The 20,984-nt window shown below is 44.1% G+C and overlaps 1 protein-coding gene across 4 annotated transcripts in view; it reads right to left on the reverse strand.

Moving 5' to 3' along the window:
* The window catches only part of LOC308578848 (growth factor receptor-bound protein 14-like), a 53,605-nt gene that overhangs the window by 24,586 nt on the left and 8,035 nt on the right, over positions 1–20,984 (reverse strand). For 3 of the 4 annotated variants that reach the window (XM_081179420.1, XM_081179421.1, XM_081179418.1), the window contains exon 3: positions 97–253. In XM_081179420.1, coding sequence (XP_081035546.1) covers positions 97–253 — 157 coding nt within the window. Of the gene's footprint in view, positions 1–96; positions 254–7,408; positions 7,754–20,984 lie in introns of those variants that run through there. The other variant, XM_081179422.1, reaches the window with a different exon arrangement.

Here is a 20,984-nt window from a genome sequence, read left to right on the forward strand (position 1 = left end):
AAGAACAGGCAATCCGAGGCCCAGCACAAAAGACCTGGAGCTCCCCCTAGCAATATCTCTGTAAACGACACACTTTCTGAAGCAAGCGGTACTTACCTAAACCTAAGGAAGTGAGATGTTCAAACATAGTCCAGCTGTGATCATCCACATAATGGTTCTTTAGTATGAGCAACTGGCACAGATCTCTGGCTGTTATATCACTTGGTACTTCCAAAGCTCTGCTAGAGTCATCCTCACTATATATTTTGATTACCTGTTAAAAAGACAAAAGAAGATTAGCTGATACACACAGACGTGTAAAATGTGAAAATGCTGGTTTCATTAGCAGGTGATTTTGTTTTATCCTTGCAGCATGGGGAGAACCTTCCTCTGTAAGAATTGCTCTGTGTGCGATATTTGACGCAATTACTTCCGGTTTAAGAACCGTCTATAGATATAACTTGGGGGGGGGGGGAATCCAACAGATACACATATATAGGCAGGGCTATTTTTCTAGAAAAAGAGTTGCTGGAACTCACCGTGAACAACTTCCTTGTTCGCTTGTAATGGCATCGGCACCCACCTGAGATGTGCTGGAACTGAGTTCTGGTGTGTTCCGGCTGGGAAAAAAGCCCTGAATATAGGTTGCCAATGATTTAAAGCATGTGTGACATGGAAACGTTGGGACCACAGGTGTGTACAGAGGCAACCCCCTTTGGCATTTCTCCCTGATGGGAAGTACTGAGGAAGTCCTTTGCTTAAGTTCCTCTGGAGCTACTGCGAGTCAGACTAGATCAGGGGCTGCCAACGTCTGGGGGCCCATGGGCACATTTGCAAACTGTTATGGGCCCCCTTCACCCACACATGGCACCCTATTCTACAGGTTACAATAGAATGTTTCTTTCAAACCTAATTTCATCAGGAGAAGGGATGAGCAAGGGGAAGCCTGTAGCCCCTGTAGCCACTGGGGAAGACCTCTGTGGGCTACACACATGGAAACCACGTTGGCAAGCCCTGCTCCAGATAACATTGTGCAGGATAATACCAATGACGTGACCCAGTATGTAAGGTGGGCTCAGATGTTCTAGCTTGGAGGTATTCAATTATGAAAGCATTGTTTTAAGAATGTCTAAATATCACTTCACCCTTTACCAACTTTCTAAAACTTTATATAATAGTACTAATTTATTATTTATACACCGCCCATCTGGCTGGGTTTCCCAAACCACTCTGGGTGGCTTCCATCAAAAGATTAAAATACAATAGTCTGTCAAACATTTAAAGCTTCCCTAAACAGGGCTGCCTTCAGATGTCTTCTAAAAGTCTGGTAGTTGTTTTTCTCTTTGACAACTGGTGGGAGGGCGTTCCACAGGGCGGGTGCCACTACCAAGAAGGCCCTCTGCCTGGTTCTCTGTAACTTGGCTTCTCGCAGGGAGGGAACCGCCAGAAGGCCCTTGGTACTGGACCTCAGTGTCTGGGCAGAACGATGGGGTGGAGACGCTCCTCCAGGTATACTGGACCAAGGCCGTTTAGGGCTTTAAAGGTCAGCACCAACACTTTGAATTGTGCTCGGAAATGTACTGGGAGCCAGTGTAGGTCTTTCAAGACCGGTGTTATGTGGTCTCTGCGGCCGCTCCCAGTCACCAGTCTAGCTGCCGCATTCTGGATTAGTTGTAGTTTCTGGGTCACCTTCAAAGGTAGCCCCACATACAGCGCTTTGCACTAGTCCAAGCGGGAGATAACCAGAGCATGCACCACTCTGGCAAGACAGTCTGCGGGCAGATAGGGTCTCAGCCTGCGTACCAGATGGAGCTGGTAAACAGCTGCCCTGGACACAGAATTGACCTGTGCCTCCATGGACAGCTGTGAGTCCAAAATGACTCCCAGGCTGCACACCTGGTTCTTCAGGGGCACAGTTACCCCATTCAGGACCAGGGAGTCCCCCCACACCTGCCCGCCTCCTGTCCCTCAAAAACAGTACTTCTGCCTTGTCAGGATTCAACCTCAATCTGTTAGCCGCCATCCATCCTCCAACCGCCTCCAGGCACTCACACAGGACCTTCACTGCCTTCATTGGTTCTGATTTGAAAGAGATTTGTTTTTATATTAGCAAAAATGCCCGTTATTACGAAAGGGTGCGTACGAGAAGAGAACACAAGAGATTGCATTCAATGCATCACTTTGTGAAAGCGGAACAACTCTGATGCGGAAGGGGATTTCTCCTCCCCCTCTGTCCCCCAAATCTGTGCTGGGGGTTCCCCTGCCAACTCTTTGGAGCACACTTGAGGATGGCACAGGGCACATGCAGGGTGAGGAGGGGAAGTTGTTCTGCTCACACTTTTGTTGTCGATCACTGCCCTTTGCTGCAAGGGCCCTCCAAAGGGATATGACGATGCATGTTTCCACCCATTGCCCTCTGTTTCAGCACACTGATATGACACCATGCGGTGTAACATTTGCAAACACAGAAGTGTTGCCTCTGTTGCGGAATGCCACATCATGTGTACCTCTTTAAAACACTTCAAAGCAGCAGCCCAAGCATTTTCCATCCTATCTTTAAAGCAATTTTTAAAACTCATGCATCTAACAACACACACACACACACACACACACACACACACACGAAATGGTAGAGGAGATTCAAATGCAGTGCACAACTTGCAGGAAGAAAAGCTGTCTAGACCTCAGGCATCTGTGTATCAAGTTTAGTTTGTGGGATATTACAGAAAAACTCAGAACCCACATTTACACATAATTCATCAAAGTCGCTTCAGTGCTGCGTTAAAAAAAAAAAGTCTTTACTACCAAAGGTCTGTAAGCAATTCCTTATGTGCAGTTTCTAGGCTACAATACTCTTCAATCTGCATCCACAAAAGAATCCAAATGTCCACTCAGTCAAGATTTACTGCTGGCAGAAATAACTGTTCGGTAGGCCGCCCAATATACTTCCAAGGCAAGTTAACAGTCTGAAGGTTAGATTCTGACCTTCTGGAAGCCTAATTTATTTGAGAGAAGACTAGGACAAAGACATGGAGCGCCGGTTTCCTCAATAGCAAGAAATCTGTTCCCTCTCCCCCTTTCCAAGGCAGGGAGTTCTGCCAAGGAAAGAGGATTATGAGCGCTGGATGCTGCTAGCCTTGCCAATTTCCTTGGTTACTATATGAAGAATATTCAAGTATTTGGAAGAAATGAGCAGAGGGGTTGGAAGAGAAATCAAAAATCTAAGTGGGGGTGGGGGGGGACAACAGGGAGAGGTAGAAACCTCATCAAGCCAAGGAAGGTGGTAAGCATTGGCTCATTACCATGTTCTTGTTCAAGGGCATATAAAACATTTTCACTGATTGTGCCTTTTTCCATGCAATTGCTCCCATACAATATAGCTGTTAGCTCAGCTTTCCTTTTAAAAAAATGAAAACTCATAAAGCTCCATGAAGGTCACTGAAAGATATCAGAAAAGAAAAAGGAAAGGAATCAAAGCACACGCTGCTGACCTTTGGATAAAAAATGTGTGCACTTCAGCAAAAGGGTGCAGTGTTCTTTCTTATTTATTTGCACACTGCTTAATGCCAAAACAGGCTTCTAAGTGGTTTACAAAGTATTTAAAAAGTTACAAAGTTAGTTTCCTTTCCAGCATTTATATCCTATCCTTCATCATTAAAATGACCTCACAACAATAAAAATCACTTCAAACCAATTTTTTAAAATATAAAAAAAATCATTTTTTAAAAACAACTGCAATTTAGTACATAAATATCCCCACACCACCTCCATGGTCCAATGCACCTAAGACAAAAGGCCTGAATTAAGACAGGGGTTTTCAGCTAGCAATGAACGAGGAAAGGGTGATCCAAAACTGGGGTGCCACTACGGAGAAGGCCTTTCCCCAAGTCCTAAACTGGCAGGCTTTTCTTGGTGATGGTATAACCTGAAGGGCCTCCATTCACAAATCAAACAACATGGTATGTCCAATCTTACAAAGTATCATGCAAATGAATAAGAGGGTAACTTGAGCTCAGCACAGAAATCTGAGACAAATAACTAAGGATCCTGTCTGAAATTGCTTTCGGTTTGGGCATATACGCACAAATACTTAGAGCAAACCACTGCCACTAACTGTAATGAAGTAAGAAAAATTTTCTGAAGAAGTGTGCATGCACACGAAAGCTCATACCAAGAACTAACTTAGTTGGTCTTTAAGGTGCTACTGGAAGGAATTTTTTTATTTTGACTGAAGAAGTGTGCATGCACACGAAAGCTCATACCAAGAACTAACTTAGTTGGTCTTTAAGGTGCTACTGTAAGGAATTTTTTTATTTTGACTATGGCAGACCAACACGGCTACCTATCTGTAACTGGAACCATGGAAGGCACCACATTGAGCCGCATGAAATGGAAGTCCATTAAGGTATCTGAAGAAGTGTGCATGCACACGAAAGCTCATACCAAGAACTAACTTAGTTGGTCTTTAAGGTGCTACTGTAAGGAATTTTTTTTATTTTGACTATGGCAGACCAACACGGCTACCTATCTACAACTGTAATGAAGTAAAGGAGTGAGGTATTATAGACTTGGGAGGATGGTGGTCAGGAGTAAATCAAACCCCAACTCTACAACAGAATGAACTGCTACATGTTATTTGCAGAAGCATAATCCAGAACATGAGAACCAAATACCACCGTCACCCAAGAAGCATACACACATTTTAAGAGGTCCGAATCCACTGCTTAGAATACTATCTTCCTCATTTTAACAGTGGTTTAGGTCTAGCAGAGGTTCACTAGGAAAGGCTGTCATCACATTCATTTCTCTTTTCAGGATTCTGCCTCTCTTTGAGGTCTTTCCAACTATAGCTTTGGTTTCAGTACAGCTCCCTGGATAACGGTACACATCGGCAGCACCCACAACCCATTTAAACAGAAAATGGTGTGTTACTCCAATTTCCAGTGACACACATTCTAGTTTTTATCTTCAAACTTTTAAAACATAGCTGATACTGGCTGGAACAGAGTTCAGAATGAGCAAGTCCCTGATCTAAACCTCACCACTGCCCATAACCACTCTGGCTGGCAGGGTTGTCAACTTTTGAACCAAGCCCTGTGCCTTTAATTGTGATCCAATTTCCAGCAGCTGGCAAGCAATATTGATCTCCACCTGGTGGGAAGCTTCGCCTGCTGGTTTCTGTAGATCAAAGGGATGTTAAAGGCACAGGAGTAATCTACACTATTTTTTACGGTCAGCTAGCAATTCTACTAGGAGGCCTCGGGCAAAGCACTATATTGCCTGCAGCATTTTGAACAGCTTACAAGATATACCAACCAACCTTGCAGGATTGTTGTACGGCCTGTGGAGTTTAAAACTGAAATCCTACGCAGTACACACTTACTTGGGAGTAAAACCCCATTAAACTCAAGAGGGCTTAAGTAAATAGTCATAACACAGTAATAGTATTGCAAGGGTGGGGGACATGTGCCCTTTCCAGAAATGGCAGGACTACAACTCCCACCAGCCCCAGCTAGCAGGGCTAACGGAGAGGATAATGGGAGTTGTAGTTCGGCAAGTCTGCTCTAAGTTGTGAAGAGTGTCGGGCACATGATGCATTTGTACAATGGCACATTAGTACAACTTGCAAGCCAGACACTATTTGAAAAGACAGGGATGCTAATAAATTTGTGTATCACAGTGAAATGGTGCGAGTCAGTGCTGGATCTAAGATTCTGGGGGCCCCCAAGCACAGCAATCCCCAGTGAGCATCCCTTGCCTTCTAAGAGGTGAGCCATGGAATTGTCTTAGGGCTGCATCTGATCTTGCATATCCCGTAAAGGTAAAGGTAAAGGGACCCCTGACCATTCGGTCCAGTTGTGACCGACTCTGGGGTTGCGGCGCTCATCTCGCTTTATTGTCTGAGGGAGCCGGCATACAGCTTCCATGTCATGTGGCCAGCATGACTAAGGCCGCTTCTGGCAAACCACAGCAGCGCACGGAAACGCCGTTTACCTTCCCGCCAGAGCGGTACCTATTTATCTACTTGCACTTGATGTGCTTTCGAACTGCTAGCTTGGCAGGAGCAGGGACCAAAAAACAGGAGCTCACCCCATCGTGGGGATTCAAACCGCCGACCTTCTGATCGGCAAGTCCTAGGCTCTGTGGTTTAACCCACAGCACCAGCTGCACCCCGTACTAAATAGAAATGGCATGCCTGTTTGGGTGGAGAGCCTTCTGCTGGTCTGCGGGGCCTGGCAAAACCTCACCTCAACACCCTCTGGGGCCAACCTTGTTACCATCATTCATGTTCTGAAGTTTCAGCGGAACACAGCATTGGAAGTGAAGTATCCGGACATGTCCTCGAATCAGTTAACAAGCACTTGAATCATGTTTTGGGAGCGGGGTTATTTCGTGCGACTTTTATTTGAGAGATCTCATCATGAATGAAAACTGATTCCCACGTTACAGATATTACCCACCCCTCTTCAGCTTTTGTGAACATTCATGATTTCAAGTTCAGTAAAGGTAGAATGAAGAGTTTATGAACTTCTGGGGCTTTTCCTTCTCCTGAAATAAACTCTTGGCCTGTAACAGGTTAATGACAGGCAGAAATTCAGCACATACCGCTTTAAAACGTTTAAAAGCCCTGTTGAATGTTTTGGCTGGTTATTTCTGGTCAGCTTGGGAAAAATACGACTTGATCCCCAAGTTGGGAAGAAATAAACCAGCCAAAACATAAAACAGGACTTTTTTATTTTTTATGTATCTAAAACGCCTCCAGTTTTCACTGTGAAATGAATTATAGCAGCAATATATTTCACTGGAGTGGCTACAAGAACAGAAATCACCACACTTACGGACAAGGGAGGAAAGAATCTAACATTGCTTACATAATCTTAATCAAAATACTAAAGCCCCATAATAATAATAATTTTATTATTCATATGCCACCCATCTGACTGATTGCTAGCTACTTCGTAGACAAGGGACTGCCACAAGCCAGGCCTCTTTTTTTAAAAAAAACAAAAACTAATACTCTGTTGGGTCTTATAAACTACTTCATTTCCAGTGACCATCTTATAGAATGTCAGTACATTTAAAACAACAGGAGTGGCTTTATCTACATATCAAAGCAGAAACAGCAGCAAGAAAAAGGCTGAGATGTGTTCGGGGGTTTTTTTTTAGTTATCCATTTATTTCAGTCATTTCCAACCTGCTGCCCAAGTTCCCAGGGCAACTGATGAACTGCATAATTTTGCAATGGAGCACACATGCTAAATCCTCAGGAAGGCTGGAGATCCCACATTTAAATTAAGAGGAAAGGCAGCAATTTATGCACAGCATGCCTTCCACACTGGAGGCAATACTTACATTCTACTTATGGGTAACTTCTGCTTCCAAAACAGAGACATGCCTACCCTGCCCCTCAGCCTCCGAAGTCACCTACCCGTTTTTGCAGAACTATTGGAGTAACCACAGGCAAGGTTGCCCTTCTTCCGTACAAGCTCATATCTGTCGGTCACAGTTAATTTAGCTTAGAAACTCTTGTCCAGACCACTTGCAAAATTAAGAAGACCAAAAAAAAAACCCCTCTGTGGATCAGCTCCCAGTCATCCACACCTTAATGAAAGTCGGTGCATAGAGACGACTAGCAAAGCAATAAAAGGCATGCTGTTTCAGTGAATCCACTCCTTCGGAAAGCCAATTAAGGATGACTCCCAGACAGAACTAGCCAATGGTAGGCCGATACATGGGCAGGACTCCTCCTCTGTCCTTGGAAACACATTGCGATACTTCTGCTTTTTAAGTTTAAAGACCCAGATTGAACAAGCATTTAAATCACTCAAAATCTCGTCTGCCTACAGTGCTTTCGCCGCTGCAGCGGGGAGTTGCATCTTACTCCTCTCCCAGATAGATTAATTGTTTCAGTTTGAAATGAAAGACACACACTCCTTACCTCCAAACTGTTATGCAACCCTTAGAAATGGCATGAATTGGAGCTGAAAATATAAGCAACGTGCATAATCCGGATCTGCTTTTTTATCAGACGAGGATATATTCCAACAACAAAGGGAGGGAGTTACATACTGCTAAACTGGTAATAGATTTGGTCCAGGAGAGTCAATTATCTTCCTGCGTCTCAGTTGCCAACTTACTTATTGAGCTGGTCACAAAAATAGGCCCCAAAATTCCCTACTTCCCATTTTGGCCAAGCCAGGGTAATTTCTTTTTGTGCCAATAAGGGCAGACAGTTAAATTGAAGCAGTAGCTTTGACAATGGGATATTTCTCTGGCCTTTTCTTAAAAAGAGGAGTGTCTATTGCACACTACAGGAAAATGCACAACCATATTTTTATAGCACATCCCTGAATAGCTCATAGCTCCTTCAGCACTCAGGACTAGTAATCCCTGCCAAAACTGCTGTCGTGTTTTCTTGAAATAGCTGGAATGTAGCCAATGACAGACAATAGACAAGAGGGTTAAAAACACATCAAAAAAACAACCTCCAGGTCTCATTAATTAGAAATTTTAAAGAATTAAGTCTTAATCAGTTACAAGGGAGGAAAGACCATGCCAATATATCCAATAACTCATTTCTTAAATACAGGCGCACAAACATGCTGGAGCATGTCTAGCTAACGTTATGAAGCTTATCCTTTTTTTATCTCGGTAAGCCATTCACAGAATTAGGTTTATAAATTTTGATGGGGACCAGACAAAAGCAGTAACCTGTGATCATGATCTGGCAGTCCTTAAACCACAACACAGGAACACAGTGTTACAAAACTTGGGTGTCTCCCCCTCTCTCTGCCAAGCGCCCATGGGGGTCTCAGGCACTCACTCACACAGGGTCCGTGCTCCTTTGGAGAATAGAAGATGCTTCAGAGACTGTCATGGCTTTAAGAAATATGGTTTATTTACACCTTCAGTCTGAATAGAGGGAGTCCAGATGTGGTCATTTCATGGCAGCAGCGCAGGCAGCCTCAAGCCTGTCCAAGATGGATCTCAGCTCTTCTTCCTCCCAGCAACCCTTGCCCCCCCCCCCCCGCAGTTACCCTGGCAATCTTCCAAATCTCCTGTCTTGTTCACACCTGGGGCAAGGGGGAAAGGAGTTCTCTTGTATTGTTAATGTCCCTCACCTGTTCTAGCTCAGCCAAGTTGCTTTGCGTAAGCGAGCGCAGGAATTCCTTTGCAGCTTGCATTCTCCCTTCATATCACAAATAACCAAAATCCTAGCATTCATTAATTTCTAGGGTTTACCCTAAATCTATATCGCCAGGAAGCTCCCTTTTATTGAGTCAGACCATTGGTGCATCAAGCTCAGTCTTACCTCCTCTGACTGGCAACTAACCTGGGTTTTAGATGGTATCTTTTCACAGCATTACCTGGAGACACCAGGACTTGAACTCAGGACCTCCTGCATCTCCCCACTGTGGAAGGATGTCTGGATCCAGAACTGGCCTCCACAGTCACCTATGGACACACCTCTAAGACCATGGAAGATAATCTTACTCAGCTGCGAGTGATCGCCAAAGGAGCAGCAGCAGCAGCAGCAGCAGGGGCTCTACCAACGAACTATAGTCCTTCCCCATAGCCTTAATTCCCTAGTGATTTGCCTTGCACAACAAAGAAAGGTGCAATGTGATAGAATCATTTTTTGCTCCATAACGCCAGTCAACAGAAGGCTGGGCAAATGCACAGGAAACTTTGGAGATTCAGCCCTTCTCAGCTTTCTGCATTATTTCCCACCGCAAGCACAGTCTCTTACATTCTCTGCAAGAGATTTTTTTATTTTAAGCATTTAAAATGTATGTGATCTTATAATGTGAATTGCATGTCTTCTGGTAGCTGCTCAGCTAGTAATCACTCAGGGCTAGAAATACGCTTCATGGGACCCCTAACCGTTATGTCCAGTCACGGACGACTCTGGGGTTGCGGCGCTCATCTCGCTTTACTGGCCGAGGGAGCCGGTGTTTGTCTGCAGACAGCTTATGGGTCATGTGGCCAGAATCACTAAGTCACTTCTGGCGAACCAGAGCAGTGCACGGAAACGCCGTTTTCCTTCCCACCAGAGAGGTACCTATTTATCTACTTGCACTTTGACGTGCTTTCAAACTACTAGGTTGGCAGGAGAAGGGACCGAGCAACGGAAGAACTGCCGACCTTCTGATCGGCAAGCCCTAGGCTCTGTGGTTTAGACTACAGCGCCACCCGCGTCCCTTTCATGCTATATGCTATGTAACCAATTCTAAAAAGTTATGTTCATTAGCTATCTAGGAGAATTGACATGTAATATTCAAGCAGCTAGGGGTGATACTGAGTCTTCCAATTTCACCTCTATTTAGAGGTTATTTATTTAAAAAAATAGGACACTGCAGTCACACAGGGGGTGGCAAACACCTTTAAAATAAGTTCTTATTTGGCAGTATCTATAAACAGGCAAGACCTTCTTCTTTTCCTATTTCCTTCATTGTACAATTCAAGCTGTGCTTTGATACCCACTTTATAATTTTATCCATTTCATTCACTCCTGATATTTAATTTTTCTTCTGACTTTATTATCAAAAGCCCCTTGTGTTGAACTTTTTGGTTAATGCTTGTTTTTCCCTTCATGAACACTCTATGGCATTACATGTTGTTGGCCTCCATCTGTCTCAAGAGACAATGGCGTTCACCTCTACAGGGGGGAGTCAAACAGCTATCTTAGCAGCACTGAAGTGACCTCCCCAGTGCACAAGCCTGTACAGTGCGTATGGAGCTCCTGGGCTCAGCCTCGTCGACATGTCAGATCAATAAAGTGAAACCAGAGCTATGACAACTCTAGTCTCCAGGCTTCTGTGACATCCCATCAGCTCAACCAATGACTAAAGAGAAGTCATTCACTTGTAGTTAATACACAGCACATACACTTTAGGAGTTGCGGGAAATCAGGAGTTTCCTACTAGCAAATCCACATACTTGTTGTGGTAGTTTGATGCTTCTGGAAGCCCCAACTAGTCCAAAATGCAGTGGCTAGGCTACTAATGGATGCAGATGGCTGATAGCATGTAACATGTCTGCACTGGCTACTCATATATTACCAGTCCAGGTTCAATGCTCTTGTGTTGATATACAATGGCCTGAACAACTTGGGTCCAGGATACCTTCAGCACCATCTGCATCACTGAGATCATAGACCACCACTGTTGGTTTTCTCCCCAAGTTACAAAGGCTTGTCTAGCCTCAACCAGAGGTCAGGTGTTTAGTGTCACTGGTTGCATGCTGTTGGAATGCTCTTCCAGCAAAGATTCAGCAGGCATCCTTGCTTCAGACTTCCAAGACATTGTTTTATGCCAAAAGGCCTAAGTGGTTGTTCAGACTTTTATTGAGTAGCCAATCAGTTTAATGATTGTTCTGCACTGCTTTTAATGGGACCAAAATTTAGAAGGATAGTCAGATATAGGACCCCGGGTGCTGCTCTCTCAAAGCTTTCCCTGTTTATTGCAACTAGGGAAGCAAATCAATGTTCCTCAAAAAGCATGCATGTTCGAGCAAATAGTCTATATGCAACAGCATCTTTGATTGTGAAAGATGTGGAACTGCTTGCAGACCCAGCCAAAGTCATAAAAAAAAATAATCTGGCTTGGAGGGTCAAACATTTGCTCCTTGTCAAATTACCTTTACATCAGAAGCCATAAAGCCAAATACAGCACAGCAATTCTCAGTTTGTTGCCAAAGTAAAGAGATGCTCAGCTCCAACCTTGGCTCATATCACTACAGTCAAGCAGCAGCAAATCCATAGTAACAATATAATCACTTTCAGCATTAGACTAAATACCCATTTGCTTTATTATCTTGAGGCTTAGGCACAGAATCTGGGGCTGCTTTGTTTTGGAAATTTCCACAATACAACCTCTGCTCTGCTGCAGCTCGTGGAATGAAGTTCCCTTCCCCTACACTAGAAATCTAGTGCCTTTAGTATTGGATCATTTCAGCTATCATTGCTAACAAAACTGAGTCAGAAGACAGTCCCAATGCTCTCTGTGTGCTCAGTCCAACTGAGCTCAGCATCTCACTGAACTGTCAGATGAATACAGCTCTGTATAATATAATACGCAACAAGCCCAGTGCTCTCGGGAAGCTGCTTCCCTAATGGCTGCCCTAGACCTCTTGTGGTGGGCAGGTGGACCTGGGTGTTAGAATTCCTGCTCCATTATTGCAGTCATGGGATTTTTGTCTATCACATGACGGTGTATGTTTTGACTCCACAAAGTGGGAAGTGACGGAGACAGGATGTTTGTGTTACTGTGTTCCATGAAGTGGGACTATTGTCCTTTGTTCTTTCTCTTTGCTGTCTGATGCTAGAGAGAGAGGGAGCCATGTTGCAGTGCTCTGTGTGTGTTTATACGTAAATAAAGTAGATTAGCCAAAATGCTGAGTTGCTGAGGTCTGTTAGGCAAGCTGCAAAGACTGCAGATCCCTAAGTGTGTCGATGACTGTTGGCATCGGTTGCTGTGATGTTCAGGCAGAAGAAAGCTTTTGAAGCTCCCGAACGATCGACCAGGAGGGAGGGAACATGCCAGTTGGGCATGTGTCTCTGCCAGGGTCCTACTCGAGAGCAGGATGAGCTCCTGACACTGGGGTCCCACCTCCACCACAAAATTATAGCACTATTATCATAGAACTATAGAATCATAGAGTTGGAAGGGACCCTGAGGATCATCTAGTTCTGTGTTTCCCAAACTTGGGTCTCGAGCTGTTTTTGGACTACAACTCCCATCATCCTTAGCTAGCAGGAGCAGTGGTCAGGGATGATGGAAACTGTAGTCCAAAAGAAGAAGAAGAAGAGGAGTTTGGATTTGATATCCCGCCTTGCACTCCCCTTCAGGAGTCTCAAAGCGGCTAACATTCTCCTTTCCCTTCCTCCCCCACAACAAACACTCTGTGAGGTGAGTGGGGCTGAGAGACTTCAAAGAAGTGTGACTGGCCCAAGGTCACCCAGCAGCTGCATGTGGAGGAGCGGAGATGTGAACCCAGTTCCCCAGATTACGAGACTACCGCTCTTAACCACTACACCACACTGGCTAGAGACACTGATCCAGTCCAACCCCCTGCAATGCAGGAATATGCAGATGTCCCATACGGGGATCAAACCTGCAACTTTGGCATTATCAGCACTACACTCTAACCAACTGAGCTATCCAGGCTCATGTTAACAGACCTGGCTTCCCCTAAAAAATCCTGGGAACTGTAGTTTAAGGGTGTTAAGAGTTCTTAGGAGACCCCTATTCTCCATGCGGAGCTACAATTCCCAGATGTGTCAAACTGCAGTGTCTGGGTGAACCAGTGACCCATCAGACATTGCTGGACTCACATCAGCTCCAGACAACATAACCTAAGCTCAGAAATAATAGAATTTGTAGTCCAATAATATCTTAACAGTCACGGGTTTCCCATCATTTTGTTAAGACAACAAACCGTTTTCAAGGCTTTCCTGCTTTACTGCTTTAAGCACTTGCAAATATGAAAAGTGAGGCATGGGTTGTTGTTTTTAGGAATGTCTCTCCAATGTTTGCTAGAATTTCTATATCCTCATTATCACGGGCTTGCAGCTATTCACAGCTCTGAGCTCTCATAAACACAGCATCTTAACAGGCTATTTGTAGCTCATGGGATCACCATACACCTTGGCTTGCAAGATTTTTCTTTTTCTTTTTTTAAGATGGTAGCTGACTTTCTATCGACAGACCTTGACACCAAGATATCAGTGACAAGTTCAGCTGATCTATGTTGTTATGTATATGGCTATTTGCTTGTTAATTAAAAGAATCTCTTCTAAATTACTACATTAAATCTGGAACTTCATGTTGAAGACAACACATATGGTACCATGAGTGAAATGCTTTGTGCGAAGATACTATGGAATAGTTGAGGGTTCTGTATCCTTTATCTTTTTCGCATAAGAGAGGTGAGGAATGGAAGTGGGAGAAGTTTAAAACAGCCATTTAAAAAATTTATTTCAGTGTCTTTATTTCAGTTACCTTCTTGCTATACTCAAAACAATGGCAGAAGTTTTGAGTAAAGCAGGGATGGAAGAACACTGAGACAAAAACAGTGGCTTTAAATAATGGCAGAGGTTTGAGTATAGCAGGGATGGAGTAATGCTGAAGGTTTTTTTTTAAAAAAAAAAAAACAAGCAAACAGTTTTAACAAGGAGAAATAGCAGAGAACGGTACAATATAGAAGCTCACACCACAAAGCTAATATCACAGTGGGTGCCCTAAATATGCAATGCACTCCCCAAAGAAATTTGCCTGGTGCCAACAAATGCATTGGCTGCCTATTGTCTTCCAGGCCTAATTTAACATGTTAAAATTTAAGGTGACCTGCCTGAGTTTTAAGATCTGCAGGTAAAGTTTAAGATCTACTGGTGGTCCCCATGCCTAATGAAATATGTGAGGCAGAGATCTGTTGGACAGGCTCTTTCTGAAGTGCCTCCCTTGCCTTTTGAACAACCTCCCTTCTGAGGTGTGCCTCACTACAACATTCATGTCATTTCACTGCCAGGAGAAGATGCACTCCTTGCCTAGGCCTCCAGGGAGGAGCAAGGGGCATTGGGCATTTGAATTTTTTGCTGCTGCGGATTATATTTGTAGCTGAAGTCTGTATTTTGCTCTAGAGTTGTTTAATCTTATTGTTTAATTTTTTGGTTTGAACTGTGAAGATTTCCACCCGGTGACATTTAGGAGAAGGGCAGGTTATAAATACCTTTGGTAAGTAAATAAATGGCACATAAATGGCCTTGTGGGACATCTTTGGGAGAAGAAAAGGCTCAGGAGTTAACCCTACACAAATCCAGAGTGGAGTCCCTGAGGCGGTTGGTTGGCACCTTGAGTGCCTCCTTCCCACAACTCCTGCAGTCAAGCTGGTGCTTTCCTTTGGACCACACCAGCAAGGCCAAGAGGGAGGTTTTGTCATCTGGGCACCCCAAGACCTCCATACACACTGCCCAGGCTTGGTCACTTCAGTGCTGCTAAGGCAGAAGTTTGACTTGACCCCTGGAGGCACATTCCATTGTCTCTTGAGGCAGATGGATGCCAACCAATCAAAAGGTACAAAGACCCTCTCAGATCAAGGAGTAACGAATCCAAGACCAGCCAAGTTATTTTGGCACCTGAAACATGACACCTTCCTTTCATAGAATCGGAAATGACTCTAAGGGTCAACATGCCCAAAATCAGCTGCCCAAAGCTACTAACTTGCTGCCGGGTAAAAGCTACCCACCCCTGCTGCTCCTTACACGGTACACCATTTTAAAAATAAAAACCAACAAGTAATTTTGTCAGCACCATACCTACACTTCAATAAGTTCTCGGCACATTTTCTATTTTTATTTCTCATCATCTAAACTGCTCAAGCTCACCAAATGTATTTGCAAGACTGAACAATTAAGCAAAGTACTTTCTCCATTATAAGAATGTGAAAATATTCATGCACTTCATGGTCACAGCCTATTCAGGCAACAATGAAGAGAGGGAATCAAGTGTGAAAGGCAAACTCCTTTAACGTAAGGAGCAATTGCTAGAAATCTGAAGTTCATAGGTCATTTATATTTTAAAAAATATTCATTAGAAAAGTAGCCGCTTAGCTAGGACAATGAACTCTGGGATCTTGTCATGTTTGCTTTCCAATTAAAAGAGAGAGAGAGAGAAATGAGAGACTATGTATGTATCAATATGAAAAACCTCCAGAGGATCTGGAAGATTTCAGAAAAATCTGTTGTGTTATTTTTTGCAGAGACATTAGGCAGCAATGCTCTTCTATGACCACCTAAGTTTTGCAAGCCACCATCCCTTATAGTTTTATCAATTCCCATGCAAATATGAAACATAATGGCAGGCTACACAGAAGTTCCAGCCAATCTTTGTAATCAACCCAATGCATGCAAGGTCCCTTGGAACTTGTTCTTACAACAGCAGCTCCATGTGATGGGCCTAACTTGTGATTCCTGCTCACCCTACTTTATGAAAACCTAAGGGGGGAAGAACCCAAGAACAGCCCAATGGGGGACTGAGCATGCTCCGAATGCTGAGTGAGATGACATGGCTGAATGGCCAGAACCCTGAACAGGAGCATTCCACAATGCAACATTTTGTTGCAGGACCCATCTATTCTAGCTATCCCATAGTGGTTCCCACATAAAGATGACCTGATCCAAAATCCCACATAGGAACCTGCCTTTTACAGATCCAGGCCATTGATTCTTCTAGCTTAGTATTGTCTACACTGATTGGCAGCAGCTCTTGAGGGTTTCAGGCAGGATTCCCCCCCCCCCGTCCTTTATACTTTATTGTCACTTGTATAACTTGTATACAGTGAGATTACACGAGCACCCCCCACTCAGCTCTCTTAGTCTTAATTCCCCTCGTTTACTGACACACACCCACCAAACCCGAAAGTCAGTTGCCCTGTTGTTATCTTTTCATTCAGCAGCCTAACAGCCCACAGATAGAAGCTGTTCTTTACCCTGTTAGTGCGACTAATCATGCTTCTATATCTTCTGCCCGAGGGCAGGAGATCAAGAAAGTGCCGGCCAGGGTATGAATCATCCCTGAGAATTTTCCTCACTTTACTTAGGCAACGTTCTTCCACAATGTCATCCAGTGGATTCACGGGACAGACCATAATATCTTGTGCTGTATTCACCACCCTCTGTAGGCACTTCCTATCAGTTGATGTCAAACCAGCGTACCACACCGTGATGCAGTATGAAAGGACACTTTCTATTGTGGACCGGTAGAAGGAGTGATCAAATGTTGATTGACATCGTTCTTTCGCAATACTCTGAGGAAATGGAGTCTCTGTTGGGCTTTCTTAACCACCTGGGTTGTATTGATTTTCCAAGTAAGGTCTACTTCCAAGTAAGATAAACTCTTAGGAATTTAAAGGAAGAGACTCTCTCCACACAGCCCGCCCCAATGTACAGCAGGGCTAGTCCTACCTGGAGATTAAACTTGGAAACTTCTTCATGCAATGCAGTTGAGTTGCAACCCTCTCCTACAACTCCCTGCCCCCATGTTGTTGTTTTAAATCCTTCTTGAGGCTTGCCTGCCATTATGCCATTATGCAAAAGAAACATGGGTTGCATTGTCAAACCAGGACTAAGATAATCCTGAGAAAATTCTGTTCTTCTTACCTCAAGTCAAATATTATACAGTGGTACCTCAGGTTACATACGCTTCAGGTTAAGAACTTTGCTTCAGGATGAGAACAGAAATTGTGCTCCGGCAGTGCAGCAGCAGCAGGAGGCCCCATTAGCTACAGTGGTGCTTCAGGTTAAGAACAGTTTCAGGTTAAGAACGGACGTCCGGAACGAATCAAGTGCATAACCTGAGGTACCACTGTGCTTGCCATGAGTTCCAGACTTCACACTGAAGGGTTGGGGTGGATGAGGGCAGAGAGCAACAATCTGTATCAAAAAAATGTCCTGTACCATACATTCTTTCAAAGTTCCCAGTATTTGGCTACATTCTAGCATTAGTCAGCACCGAGGTTCAGTCAACAGTTTTTCTAAAATAAACCATGGGGTTTATTTGGTCTAATGCGATGAAATTATCTACAAATTATGAACAACTAAGAGTGAGATAAACATGCAGAGAAATGTTTCCGCAGAAGAAAATGTTCCTGGCTTTAAATACCCTTGAGTTTTGTTTTGGCACTTGCAATCGTGTTCCAAGGTAGCCCACTTTGCCTTGAACTGTTTATTGTGAGGAAGTCACGGCTAGCTTATCTTTGACCAAAGCAAGATTCATCCTTCAGCTGCACATTTACCTTCTACCCCCCCCCCCCCGCTGATTTATTTTAATTCATTGTGTCCCAAAGCAACCGACGTGCCGCTGAAAATAGAGGCATATTGAAATACGGCTGTGCAGGCCCCAATCCCCGAGCAGTGAGAGTTCCCAAGGGTCTGGGCACATTCCTTGGGTTGGGCCTCCCTGGAAGGAAGGTCATGGCTGTGGTGCCTTTGTGATAAATGGCTCACAGCATTAACACTCCCCACAGATCTTGCTCCCTCAGGGGCCCTCTCCAAGCCATAGGTTTGGATTCTGCAGAAAGAGCAAGCCAGGGGGCTGTGTCTCTTCCAGCTCCCAAATACCGCACTGACCGCCAGCCCTATTGTTATTAAAGTCTCCAATGACATCATGTCCCGTCCCCCAAATCTCCATAAGTTTCTATGACTCAACATAACAAACACAGCATACTTGGCTGACAGGTCTGAGCATTTTGGCAGCATTTTCTTCGAGGGAATATAATCCTGGGGTTATAAAATCACGGGCAAGATCCCAAAGATGATATCTAGACTTAGCTCTCCCCCAACTCACAACAATTCCTTAAGAATCACCTCTCCCCATTAGAACTGACCTGGACCCTGCGCTTGTCATCTGAGGCCCTTCTCTATGTCCTCCGGGCCAATTGTGGAATGCTCTCCCCAGAGAGGTTTGCCTGGTGCCATCACTACATGTCTTTAGGTGCCAAGCAAAAACATTTCTCTTTACCCAGGCCTAAGGCTATTAAATATGGTGGTCGCTTAACTGCTCTTTTAAGCCTTGCTGCTGCCTGCCAGAAGTTTGGACTTCACCCACAGAGTTTTATCCAACGCGGGAATGTTCCATCAGGAAAAGGATTTCTGCTTACTCAAGAGAATGTTCTCCCCACTCCCCCCCCCCCGCCAATCCTCCCTTAAGACTCTAATGTAGACTCACTAATTACTATGTACTGCAATTCTAGGCACGCTTACTAAGAAGTTCTACTTCATTCCATGGGATTTACTCCTAAATAAATGTGCAAAGAATCGTCCTTTACCTGAGAGTAAGCCTCAGTGAAGAGACTGAGAAACAATCCACAGAAAGGCAAGATAGATGGAGATCCCTCACAAAAGACTTCATCAATAACTGTACACTAGCCTTCACATTTTGTATACCTTCCCACATTATGAGATTTTGTTTTAAGAAAACTCTCCCAACTCTCACCAAGTCACACTTTACACCTTCAAGGACTCTGGAAGCATTTGACCTGCTTTTAACTAATCCCTTCATTTTTGAGAAGTTTTTGCTTTCGCAATCCAATGTAACCAAGCTGGACTTTCTAGGCAACTTTCCACTTGTATACACTGAATTTGATCTCACAGTTATCACTGTTCCCAGTGAGTTCAACAGCACTTCTAGCTCGAATCTGATCCAGGGCACCGCTTGCAACAGGGTCCCCTCTGGCTGTTTCCACAACCCACTGTTTCAAAGCATGTGTGGTATGCTCTTTTTTGTTGTAAACAAAACTGTACTTACCAAGCCAATGAGAGGGTAGCTGAAAGCACATTGTATCTCAGCAGTGTCAGCAAGCATGTGGATGTAAACATTATATACCTGGGCTTCCAATGGTTTTTTCACAATTAACTTGAATTAACTTTATCAGTCATGGGACAAGAGGACAAGTCTTCTGTGGGCTAGTTGCTGGTTTAAGATCAGGAAGCAAAGAGTAGAACCAACTTTGGGAAGCAGATCCAAGGTTTTGCATTGGGACCTGTGCATTTTAACTTGTTCCTAATTGACCTAGAAGGAGCGAGCAGTTTGCTGGTAACATCAAATAACTCAGGGCGGTAAAAGCAAAAGGGGATTGCAAAGAGATCCAAAAGCTTCTCTTCAAAATGGGTGAATGGCCAATTAAATAGCTAATAAGGTTCAGTTTAATTAAGTATAAAGGGGTGCAAATTGAGGCAATCAGAAAGGGGCTGTGGTAGCTAAGTCAGGAAAGAAGTAATTCCATGTGCAGCAGCTGCAAAAGTAGCAAATTCCATGCTAAGGATTATTAGCGGAGAGACAGTAAACCAGATAGCAAATAATATTTTTGTTAAACAAACCTATGATGTAGCCACATTTGGAATCTCCTTTACAGTTCTTCTCCTGTCCCCAAAAGTTGGATAAGGTACCGAAAGGGGAAACTAAAATAATCAGGGGGCTATGATACCTTCCTTATGAGGAAAAGGTAAATCAATTTATAAAAAGGATGACAAATAAGAAAGAGCCATGCTGTTGCAATAGGGTTTCAAATACCAGTTTCCCCTAAGAATTTGTTTATTTATAATAAAATCAGAACTGAGGGCTAACTTACATTGTTACTGTAACAGCAACAATTATGGCAGGCATAGGCAAACTCGGCCCTCCAGATGTTTTGGGACTACAACTCCCATCATCCCTGACCACTGGTCCTGTTAGCTAGGGGTGATGGGAGTTGTAGTCCCAAAACATCTGGAGGGCCGAGTTTGCCTATGCCTGAATTATGGCAATAGTTCTTCCCTGTCATGGGTCAGGAGTCAGCTTTGCCTGCTGAACAGCAGCCTGAAGGGGGAGAAGGCAGAGTGACTCCACCTGCAGCTGATCAGCCATCAAGGACACAGAGGAGGAGGCGCAGATGAGAACCAGCTGGCTTCAGTCTTCTGAAGCAGAGCTTCCAGCAGTAGTCAGATGCTGGCAACAATGCCTGTAGTTCTTGGCCCTGGTCTTGCTGCTTCCTGCTCTCCCTTGGCTCTGTGATCATCTGGATTCCCTGGCCTCTGGGCAGGACATCGTGGTAACAGTTTCATAATATTCGGCATGGCAATATATCGCAGAGCACAATGTGTGGGTGTGCTATGTACAAAACCATGATGTGGGAAAAACTGGTCATCGCTTCTCTCATGATTCCTGCTGCCCCTGTTGCAACAGTTGTAACAATAGGTTAAAAGTAAATGAAAATGGATCCGTGTGGGGGTTTTTTACCCCTAAGTAGTGGCAGTTGCCAAGACATCACCCTGTTCGCCTCTACATAGCTCCATCCTTATTTCAGACATCATGATATATCGGTATAGCGTGATGTTGAAAACCAGGCATTGCTCAGCCCTAATCAGTATCCCAGATCTCCTGCTATCATTAAATTAATAAAAGTAGCCCAGTTCACCCAAGCTTATTTCTCGCCTCCTTATTTCCCTGGGCGATCACAAAGCTTTACTG

The sequence above is a fragment of the Podarcis bocagei genome, assembly GCF_964188305.1.
Source record: "Podarcis bocagei genome assembly, chromosome: 1".
Taxonomy (NCBI): domain Eukaryota; kingdom Metazoa; phylum Chordata; class Lepidosauria; order Squamata; family Lacertidae; genus Podarcis; species Podarcis bocagei.